General features: G+C 44.0%; 1 protein-coding gene across 1 annotated transcript; it reads right to left on the bottom strand.

Annotated features, from left to right (window-relative positions):
• Positions 1-6,388: 6,388 nt before the first annotated feature.
• LOC123191746 (zinc finger MYM-type protein 1) lies at positions 6,389-10,298 on the bottom strand. Its single transcript, XM_044604368.1, has 6 exons — positions 10,173-10,298; positions 9,549-9,749; positions 8,424-9,124; positions 7,490-8,340; positions 7,186-7,379; positions 6,389-7,084 (listed from the first exon to the last, which is right to left on the bottom strand). The coding sequence occupies exons 1-5, from the start codon at positions 10,296-10,298 to the stop codon at positions 7,363-7,365; spliced, it is 1,896 nt and encodes a 631-aa protein (XP_044460303.1). The 3' UTR covers positions 6,389-7,084; positions 7,186-7,362.
• Positions 10,299-11,406: the final 1,108 nt, after the last annotated feature.

The following is an 11,406-nucleotide window of genomic DNA, read 5'->3' as shown; positions in this document are numbered from 1 at the left end:
TGCAAGTTGATTCTTGTTCCCACAAGTTGTTTGCTCACAAAATCACTATGCATAGGAAGTGGGTTAGACTTAAATGTGCTAGTCATATTCTTCATGATGCTCTCTTTATGTTTCAATTCTTATCTTTTTTGCGAGCATCATTGAAATCATCATGCCTAGCTAGGGGAGTTAAACGTTAGCGCTTGTTGGGAGACAACCCAATTTTATTTTTGTTCCTTGCTTTCTATTCCTGTTTAGTAATAAATAATTCATCTAGACTCTGTTTAGATGTGGTTTTATGTTTTAATTAGTGTTTGTGCCAAGTAAAGCCTTTAGGACCTTCTTGGGTGATTGTTATTTGACCTTGCTGTAAAAAATAGATAGTATGCGCTCATGGGAATACTTTTCATTTCTTACCAGAGAGCGATAAAATACCAATTCCACTTGCAGTAGATTAATAAACAAATTGCCTAGGACTTCCTAATTTCTCAGGATTTTTTGAGTTACAGAAGTATTTGAATCCTACAAATTACTACAGACTGTTCTGTTTTTGACAGATTCTGTTTTCTATGTGTTGTTTGCTTATTTTGATGATTCTATGAGTAGTATCGAAGGGTATGAACCATAGAGAAGTTGGAATACAGTAGATATTAGACCAATATGAATTTAGAATGAGTTCACAATAGTACCTAAGTGGTGACTTATTTTCTTATACTAACGGAGCTTACGAGTTTTCTGTTAAGTTTTGTGTTGTGAAGTTTTCAAGTTTTGGGTAAAGATTCGATGGACTATGGAATAAGGAGTGGAAAGAGCCTAAGCTTGGGGATGCCCAAGGCACCCCAAGGTAATATTCAAGGACAACCAAAGTCCTAAGCTTGGGGATGCCCCGGAAGGCATCCCCTCTTTCGTCTTCGTTCATCGGTAACTTTACTTGGAGCTATATTTTTATTTACCACATGGTTGTGTTTTGCTTGGAGCGTCATTTTATTTTATTTAGTTTTTCTTGCTGCTTGAATAAAATACCAAGATCTGAAATTATTAAATGTTAGGGAGTCTTCATATATTTGCATAATTATTCGACTACGCATTGATCTTCACTAATATCTTTCGGAGTAGTTTGTTGTTGCTCTAGTGCTTCACTTATATCTTTTTAGAGCACGGTGGTGGTTTATTTTATAGAAATTAATGAACTCTCATGCTTCACTTATATTATTTTGAGAGTCTTTATAACAGCATGGTAATTTGCTTTGGTTATGAATTTAGTCCTAATATGATGGGCACCCAAGAGGGATATAATAAAAACTTGCATATAAAGTGCATTGAATACTATGAGAAGTTTGATACTTGATGATTGTTTTGAGATATGAAGATGGTGGTATTAGAGTCATGGTAGTTGAGTAGTTGTGAATTTGAGAGATACTTGTGTTAAAGTTTGTGATTCCCGTAGCATGCACGTATGGTGAACCGTTATGTGATGAAGTCGGAGCATGATTTATTTATTGATTGTCTTCCTTATGAGTGGCGGTCGGGGACGAGCGATGGTCTTTTCCTACCAATCTATCCCCCTAGGAGCATGGGCGTAGTACTTTGTTTCGATAACTAATAGATTTTTGCAATAAGTATGTGAGTTCTTTATGACTAATGTTGAGTCCATGGATTATATGCACTCTCACCCTTCCACCATTGCTAGCCTTTCTAGTATCGTGCAACTTTCGCCGGTACCTTAAACCCACCATATACCTACCTCAAAACAGCCACCATATCTACCTATTATGGCATTTCCATAGCCATTCCGAGATATATTTCCATGCAACTTTCCACCATTCCATTTATTATGACATGTTCCATCATTGTCATATTGCTATGCATGATCATGTAGTTGACATCGTATTTGTGGCAAAGCCACCATTCATAATTCTTTCATACATGTCACTCATGAGTCATTGCACATCCCAGTACACCGCCGGAGGCATTCATATAGAGTCATATCTTGTTCTAATTATCGAGTTGTAATTCTTGAGTTGTAAGTAAATAAAAGTGTGATGATCATCATTATTAGAGCATTGTCCCAGTGAGGAAAGGATGATGGAGACTATGATTCCCCCACAAGTCGGGATGAGACTCCGGACGAAAATAAATAAATAAAAGAGGCCAAAGAATCCCAAATAAAAAAAAGAAGAGAAAAGAGGCCATAAAAAAAGAGAAGGCCCAAATAAAAAAATAAAAATAAAATGAGAGAAAATGAGAGAAGGGGCATGCTACTATCCTTTTACCACACTTGTGCTTCAAAGTAGCACCATGATCTTCATGATAGAGTCTCCTATGATATCACTTTCATATACTAGTGGGAAATTTTCTTTATAGAACTTGGTTTGTATATTCCAATGATGGGCTTCCTCAAAACGCCCTAGGTCTTCATGAGCAAGCGAGTTGGATGCACACCCACTTAGTTTCTTTTTGATATTTCATACACTTATAGCTCTAGTGCATCCGTTGCATGGCAATCCCTACTCACTCACATTGATATATATTGATGGGCATCTCCATAGCCCGTTAATACGCCTAGTTGATGTGAGACTATCTTCTTTCTGTCTTCTCCACAACCACCATTCTATTCCACCTATAGTGCTATGTCCATGGCTCACGCTCATGTATTGCGTGAAGATTGAAAAAGATTGAGAACATCAAAAGTATGAAACAATTGCTTGGCTTGTCATCGGGTTGTGCATGATTTAAATATTTGGTGTGATGAAGATAGAGCATAGCCAGACTATATGATTTTGTAGGGATAGCTTTCTTTGGCCATGTTATTTTGAGAAGACATGATTACTTCGTTAGTATGCTTGAAGTATTATTGTTTTTATGTCAATATTAAACTTTTGTCTTGAATGTTATGGATCTGAATATTCTTGCCACAATAAAGAAGATTGCATTGAGAAATATGCTAGGTAGCATTCCACGTCAAATTTTTTGTTTTTATAATTTACCTACTCGAGGACGAGCAGGAATTAAGCTTGGGGATGCTTGATACGTCTCCAACGTATCTATAATTTTTGATTGTTCCATGCTATTATATTATCAACCTTCGATGTTTTATATGCATTTATATGCTATTTTATATGATTTTTGGGACTAACCTATTAACCTAGAGCCCAGTGCCAGTTTCTGTTTTCCTTGATTTTTAATTTTACAGAAAAGGAATACCAAACGGAGTCCAATTGACGTGCCAATTTTTGACGATTTTTTATGGACCGAAAGAAGACCCCGGAGTAAAAGAGTTGAGCCAGGAGAGTCCCGGGCTGCCCACGAGGGTGGGGGGCGCGTCCACCCCCCTGGGCGTGGGCCCCTGCCTCGTGGACAACCTGGAGACCTCCCCCGACGTGAGACCTACGCCAAAAAATCCTATAAATACTGAAATCTCCAGAAAACACAATAGATCTGGAGTTCCACCGCCTGAAGCCTCCGTGGCCACCAAAAACCAATCTAGACCCGTTCCGGCACCCTGTCGGAGGGGGGGGGGGTCCCTCTCCGATGGCCATCTTCATCATCCCGGCGCTCTCCATGACAAGGAGGGAGTATTCCACCCTCGGGGCTGAGGGTATGTACCAGTAGCTATGTGCTTGATATCTCTCTCTCGTGTTCTTGAGGTGGTACGATCTTGATGTATCGCGAGCTTTGCTATTATAGTTGGATCTTATGATGTTTCTCCCCCTCTACTCTCTTGTAATGGATTGAGTTTTCCCTTTGAAGTTATCTTATCGGATTGAGTCTTTATGAATTTGAGAACACTTGATGTATGTCTTGCGTGGGATAACCGTGGTGACAATGGGTTATTCTATTGATTCACTTGATGTATGTTTTGGTGATCAACTTGTGGGTTCCGCCCATGAACCTATGCATAGGGGTTGGCACACGTTTTCGTCTTGACTCTCTGGTAGAAACTTTGGGGCACTCTTTGAAGTACTTTGTGTTGGTTTGAATAGATGAATCTGAGATTGTGTGATGCATATCGTATAATCATACCCGTGGATACTTGAGGTGACATTGGAGTATCTAGGTGACATTAGGGTTTTGATTGATTTGTGTCTTAAGGTGTTATTCTAGTATGAACTCTAGGATAGATTGAACGGAAAGAATAGCTTCATGTTATTTTACTACGAACTCTTGAATAGATCGATCAGAAAGAATAACTTTGTGGTGGTATCGTAGCCTACCATAATCTCTTCATTTGTTCTCTGCTATTAGTGACTTTGGAGTGACTCTTTGTTGCATGTTGAGGGATAGTTATATGATCCAATTATATTATTATTGTTGAGAGAACTTGCACTAGTGAAAGTATGAACCTTGGCCTTGTTTCAACTCATTGCAATACCGTTTTTGCTCACTTTTATCATTAGTTACCTTGTTGTTTTTATATTTTTCAGATTACAAAAACCTATATCTACCATCCATATACCACTTGTATCACCATCTCTTCGCTGAACTAGTGCACCTATACAATTTACCATTGTATTGGGTGTGTTGGGGACACAAGAGACTCTTTGTTATTTGGTTGCAGGGTTGCTTGAGAGAGACCATCTTCATCCTACGCCTCCTACGGATTGATAAACCTTAGGTCATCCACTTGAGGGAAATTTGCTACTGTCCTACAAACCTTTGCACTTGGAGGCCCAACAACGTCTACAAGAAGAAGGTTGTGTAGTAGACATCAAGGCCATACGTGGCAAAGGTCCAACACCGGGTGGAACCGTGGCAGGGTCGCTGGTTGTCTAAAGAGGCTAGGGTGGTCCTGATTAACTCGTCGATGATTAGCCTGGTAATGTACCTGATGGGATTCTATAGTCTTAATGAATCCCTCCATCAGGAGGTGGCCAAGTACCAATCCAGGTTTTTCTGGGCAGGGAAAGGTGATAAGCAAAAATACCATATGGTGAAGTGGACGGAGATCTGCAAGCCCAAGGACCGGGGGGGGGGGGTCTTGGGATCATCTCATCCAAAAGGATGAATATTGTCCTTCTAGCTAAATGGATATGGAGGATCTCCTCTGGTGAGGGTGGCCTATGGCTCGACATTATTCGAGCTAAATACCTGCGGGACCAACCCCTAGCGTTTGCGCAAAGAGCTGGCAGATCACACTTTTGGCAAATGATTGTGAAGTTGATGCCAGTGCTCTGGATTGGATCGTCAATGGAGGTGGGCCAAGGCACCACCACCCTATTATGGTTGGACTGGTGGTGCGCCCCCTGCCGTTTGCTTCCCGCTTCCAGTCCCTCTTCAATATCTGCACCGACAAGTGTTTGACGGTGGCATCAGCCTTATTGAACCTCACGCAGATCGCCTTTAGAAGGACTTTCGGTCCCGGCGAGCTGGATATGTGGGAGGACCTCATAGCATGCATTGCTCTCCACTCCCTCTCCGAGGAGGAGGACGTAGTCCATTGGCACCTGGAGCCCAATGGGCGGTTCTCAGTGAAATTGCTATACCACGTGATTATGCCAACTCCGGGACCGATAGAATTGAACCTCCTTGGGAGATTAAGCTGCCGTTGAAGATTAGGATCTTCCTGTGGCAATTAGTGCACACACGAGTCCCCTCCAGTATGGAGGTGCTGAAGCGTAACTGTCCCTCCAACAGGATGTGTCCTTTATGCTTGACCCTGGAGGACTCTAACCACATATTCTTCGTATGCCCGGTGACGAGATTCCTCTGGGGTTGTTTTCAGGAGGTTGCAGGTGGCATATGGTGCCATACCAACCTCCCCGATATGTTTAGGGAGGTGCTTGAGCCCATCCATGCGGCTGGGCGGCCAGCCCTTTTGGTGGCCATTGGTGCCCTCCTATGGACACTTTGGAATATCCGTAATAAGCTTGTGATTGAGCATGTTATTCCTCTTCGTGTGACTGATGCAGTTTACAAACTTTGTGGTTTTGTATAGGTATGGCGACCGCTTAGTCGGCGCCAGGATCAGGTCTTCATCGACCGGGCCATCGCCGCCCGCTTGTCTGCACCGCCGCTCCCCCCTCCGCCCCCGGAGCCGGATTAGTGTAGCTGTCTTTTGACTTCTTATTTGGGGATTATTGTGCTGCTCCCCCAGCTAGACTTCTAGTGTGCTTATTGTACTCTGGTGTGTGTGCGCGTTGAACTTTGTTGCTACCTATGTGGTTTGGTCCAGGCTTTATAATATAAAGCAGGAGGAAATCCTATTTCGTCAACAACCCTTTGACAAAGATGACTGGGAGCACTTGAAAAAGTTTACCATCCTAGAGCTATGTCAGGTACCTATTATGCTTTTAGTTTCTATTTCCTGTCACGAGCTCATGCCATAATGCATTGAGAAAAATCCACATTACAACCAGGGGCGGAGCCAGGATTTGGATATGGGGGGGGGGGGCAAGCCAAACCAAGCAAAGAAAAAAAATTATCCAATACAAAACAAATCATATAGAACAAGGTTTTGCTAAAGTGACATAAAAATATCATTACATTTCTATTAATTTAAAGTGGCCTCTACGACTACTAATAAGATCAAAAATGTTAATAATTTCATCAGAAGATATCTTAGCTGCTATTTTTTTCTATGTAAATTATCATGCAATGGCGAAGCAAATCATCTCCCATTTTACTTCGAAGACGTGTCTTGAATATTTTCATAGCTGAAAAAGCCCGCTCTGCAGTTGCCGTTGAGACTGGGAGAGTGATAACTAGTCGCAGCAACCTGTCAACCATTGGATATGAAGAAGCTTTTCCGGTTTTAACTAGCCCTTTGGTTAAACAAGCAATAGATGGCAAAGTCATCAGTTCTGGATGGTTGCACACATCTAGCTGAAAATGAGGTAGCTGACTTTCCAACTGAGCTAATTCTTGACTTGAAAAATCAGCAGGATAGAATTTTTCTGCAAGAGTGCTTATCTTTGGGATATCAAAAGATTCATGCCTTGGATCCAATGATGAACAGAGAGTAAGGAGCTCAGTTGCTTGTGTACTGAATCGATCATTCAGTTCACTCAGTTGTTGATCAATTGCAACACTGAAAACATCGACTTTGTAGTGGTGGAGCGTTGTTGTGTTGTCATGCTTATTTCGAGATTTGGTAACATCAACATACCTATTAATTTCGTTACAAAGTCAGCTAAATTCTCAAGATAAAAAGCAACCAAGATATAACTTAATATAAGTTCAGTAATTTTAGAAAGTAGAAAAACATACTTGCGGTCCAAATCTGGGATATCAATCTCGTGCTTCACACAAAAAGATTTGACCTCCTCTAAAAGAGAGTCCCAACCATGTTCCCTTAGCTCACCAAGTAGGACCTTTGTGTTAGAAACAGAATCTATGGCATTTAAAATATCCAAAGATTTGTATTGGAGTTTCCGACACAACACATCAGTGATCTTCATAATCTTTTCCATCAGATGTAGAATGAACACGAAATCAAATCATATGACAATTTTAAGGGATCAAACGGCATCTCCACGAGAATATTTTGAGACTGAACGATCACTTGCTATACCTCTTAAGACGGCAACTGTAGCAGCAAACATCTTCTTTAAGCTCTGTATGGACTTATAGTGTGAACTCCATCTTGTGTCTCCTGGTCTCTGTAAGGTTCCTATTTGGTTTTGCCCTCTGCCTGTATCAAGCTCTCCCAACTCAATTTCACGAGCAATTTCCTCCGCTTGGTTTGCTAGTAGCTCATCGCTGCGCTTTGTAGAAGCACTAACAACATTTATTACAAAATTTGCATTCTGAAAGAAGTTATGTACCTCATGTACCTCTCGTGATGCAGCAACAAGCGCCAATTGTAATTGATGAGCCATACAATGAATATAGTAGGCATATGGACACTCACGGAGAATAAGAGCCTTCAGTCCATTCCACTCCCCTCTCATATTACTTGCACCGTCATATGCTTGGCCCCTGATGTCTTGTACATTCAAGTTATTATTTGACAGTACAATACATATTGCATTTTTCAAAGTTAAGGCAGCAGTGTCATTAACATGAACTAGATCAAGGAAACGCTCAATTATTTCTGCTTCTTTGTTGGCAAACCGAAGAACAACTGCCATTTGTTCTTTTCTTGATTCATCCCGAGCTTCATCAACCATTATGCAGAACTTCGCATTACCTATTTCTTCTCTAATTGCTTTCTGCACTTCTAGAGCAAGTATGCCAACAATCTCTTTCTGAACATCTCCGGATGTATACTTTGCATTACCTGGAGCATTTTCCAGAACAACTCCCGCGACATCCTTATTGTACAAAGCGAGAATCTTAACCATTTCAAGAAAATTTCCTTGGTTCTTAGACCCCGCAGATTCATCATGACCTCTAAAAGAACAAGCTTGGAATATCAGCCACCTAATGGGACAAAGTAACTAGATGTTAGATACCAAAACATTAAGTCATGTCAAATTTTAGTTGATGTAAAAAAACTTGCTTACCTCATGGCTTCGATGGTAGTCTTAAGCCTCAATCTCGTAGCAGTAGCTACCTTCTCATTTCTCTTTTCCATCACATAGTCGATATGAGCCATACTGGTCTTGAGATCTTCATAGCACCGAGCGGAATAGTTGTGAGCAGAGTCCGGGCCCCCAACATGAGTTAAAAAAGCACACGCTTTTCCATCATTAACCTTTTTCCAGTTTCTAAAACCCTTGACCGAGAATGTATCAGACCCACATCTCCCAACAGGTTTTTTTGAGAAGAGAAAGCACGGCAAACAATATGCGCTATCATTGTGTGTTGAATAGTCAAGCCACCAGAAATTTGTGTACCAATCTTTTTGAAATCGACGACGGTGTTTAGACTTTTCATCAAATGGGTATTCTACCAACTCCGGTCGATATGCTCCCTTAGATATATAAAAATGCCGAGCGTCATCTTGCTTGTCTGGTGGGAGCTCCCAAATTTGGCAACGTTTACCAGGATCTCTCTGATAAGGTGTGGTTATAACTTCTGCTTGTTCTGCAACATTTACCACGTCCGGCATATCCTGATCAGAAGCGTTAACTGGACTCGGATTTGTAACTTGCACATCCGCCTCACCAACAATTTCAGTAGGTTGAGAACTTGAAGCAACCCGCTTAAAAAAAGCATTAATCTTAATGGTGTTTGGCCCTGCTTTTCTCTTCATAGCTGCTGCCTGCATATTGGAATGGAGTCATGAAGAATTGACATCATAACATGCTGTATAAGTTTGACATAATCACAGATAGGAAATAATACAAGATAATGGATAATTTGCATCACAAAAATAAGAACTCGCCGCTGGCCGGCACACACAGTACAACACTATCATGAGAATAGTGGACATGTCGAAGATGGGATTATGGGAACAGCCGAACAGGGAATCCTTCATAGAATCAAAGACCATAGAATCACAAATTACACAACCAAATTACCAAAGCAAAAAAATCTGGAGCATCAATTCGACCAGGACAGGACTGAATTCGACACAGATACAAAATAACAGGATGAGAATCGTCTTGCTAGTTGCTAGTCCGTGGCATGGTGGCAGTATTAAAGCGGGACTGCAGGAAGAATCGACAAGTGTAGCAGCCATTTACCTGAATATGTGAATCAGATCGGCTGATCCCTGATCGAGAATGAAGAGTAGGAGCCACCGCCCACCGAGCCAGGAGATGAGGAGAAGGCGAGAAGCAGACCTGGGTCCTGGGCAGGAGCAGCTGAGCAGAGGAGGGCGATGGGCGAGAAGGGCAATAGGCGAACGGGGGCGAGGGTGTCGAAAACTGGAACGGCGGCGGCGACTAATCCCATGTATTGATGTATACGCTAATTATGGACTTAGAGTTACGATGGAAGCTAGGGCCTAGGCCGCTACTAATGGGTTTTTTTCACACGGGCCTTTTTTTCTTTCTACCAATATTGACGTTGAGGCTGATAGGGGGGGCCAAATACATGCGTATCTGCCTATGTCTCGTCAATCCTATACTACGTATTTCAGGTTCGCTCGATCGTTGGGGGGGGGGGGGGGGGCCCCTGCTCGCCCCCCGCCCCCCCCCCCCCCCCCCCCCCGGTCTCCGCCACTGCGACTAGGCACTGCTACCTCACATTTGTCGGCCCGACGACGACCGGCGCACGAGGCTCACCTGACCGCCACACCGGCCGGCCTACAGGGACCACGAACGGCCGCCCTCGCCACACACAGCGGTGCGTGGTTAGCCTTGCACCTCACCAACTGAGCCACTGCTCCGCCACCTATCTCCTGCTGCAGTCATTTGTCGCCCAACCACCGCGCTGTCGGCGGCAGAGTATCCAGTCAGCTGAGCTGCCACCACGCGGCGGCGCCCCCGCATGAGCCCTGTCGATATTTAGAGTGCTAGTTCGTATACTTCAGTAGGCAAAAACACGTACGCTGCAAGCTAACTTCAACAAAGTAGACCAGCAGCTTAATCGATGCTTGGTTAGGTAGCAGTACATGCACGTGCAGCTGTAAACTCACGTATACGTACGAGCTTAGCAGAGCTAGTTAAGCTAGCGACTGATCGATTAGATCGTCTTTTGGCGAATCATAGCGACCGGCACCCAGCCGACTCCGACAGGTAGTCGTGCCCTGTGCGCCAAAGGACACCGCTGGCCGCCATCGCATGACAGTGATCTGGGGACGCGTCGTCGCCCGCCACGGGAAGGACGACGGGTAGCCGTGGAGGTGGGTAGGTGTGCAGCTCGCAGCGAGGGAGGCTCGCGGCTCACAACGAGAGAGGCGTGCGGTCAGCGGTGCGAGGTGCCAGTCGCGACAAGGGAGGCGCGGGCGGTGTGAGGCGCGAGGCCGGGGGTGGGCAGGAGCGTGGCCGGCGACGGTTGTAGGTGCACAGCCAACCCCTTTTGTCTTCAGAAGCGGTGCCCACGGCGACAAGAATGGCTAGGGAGAATTCATGGGCTTAGTCGAGCCGCCCATGGCAGCACAGCGGAGGGAGGCTGCACTGGGAACGGGTGAACCGGCACCGGCTGCAGACAAGATGCACCGACGCCGGCGACGGCCAGAGTCAGGTGCGGTGGCGGAGGCGGCCATGACAGCGGCCGCGACTCCGGTTGCGGGAGGAGCAGGTGGTCGGGGGCGGGCTGAGCGAGAAAAAGATGACCCTTTTTTTAGTCCTTTAAGCCCCGTGCTAAGGTGGATTTGGCTGCTGAGTTGGCATGACTCGTCAGTGTTGACTGTGGTCAAAACCGGTTGACCGAGGGTAAACCACGACCAGGGTTGAGATTTGAACTTTGTGGATAGTTGAAGGTGTATTTCGACCAGTTTTAAAGTTTGGGGTTGTAAATTAAACTGATTGGTTAGTTCAGGGTTGAAATATGGACTTCTCTAATGGCATTTGCAGGCTGTAGGAGACGACTTATTGATGTCAGATCCTGAATGCATTAAGTGCGCAATAAATACTAGCAACACTCTTACTCTTAAGG

The sequence above is a fragment of the Triticum aestivum genome, chromosome 2A (assembly GCF_018294505.1).
Source record: "Triticum aestivum cultivar Chinese Spring chromosome 2A, IWGSC CS RefSeq v2.1, whole genome shotgun sequence".
NCBI lineage: Eukaryota > Viridiplantae > Streptophyta > Magnoliopsida > Poales > Poaceae > Triticum > Triticum aestivum.
This window is presented reverse-complemented; position numbering and strand designations above follow the sequence as displayed.

What these genes read in the sequence shown, in the direction of transcription:
- LOC123191746 (XM_044604368.1), bottom strand. Translation starts at nt 10,298, where the DNA reads ATGCGGGGGCGCCGCCGCGTGGTGGCAGCTCAGCTGACTGGATACTCT. An exon ending in GATCTGATTCACATATTCAG is followed by an intron (nt 9,125 to 9,548) that starts GTAAATGGCTGC and finishes TCCAATATGCAG; the next exon opens with GCAGCAGCTATGAAGAGAAA. An exon ending in ACTACCATCGAAGCCATGAG is followed by an intron (nt 8,341 to 8,423) that starts GTAAGCAAGTTT and finishes TTGTCCCATTAG; the next exon opens with GTGGCTGATATTCCAAGCTT.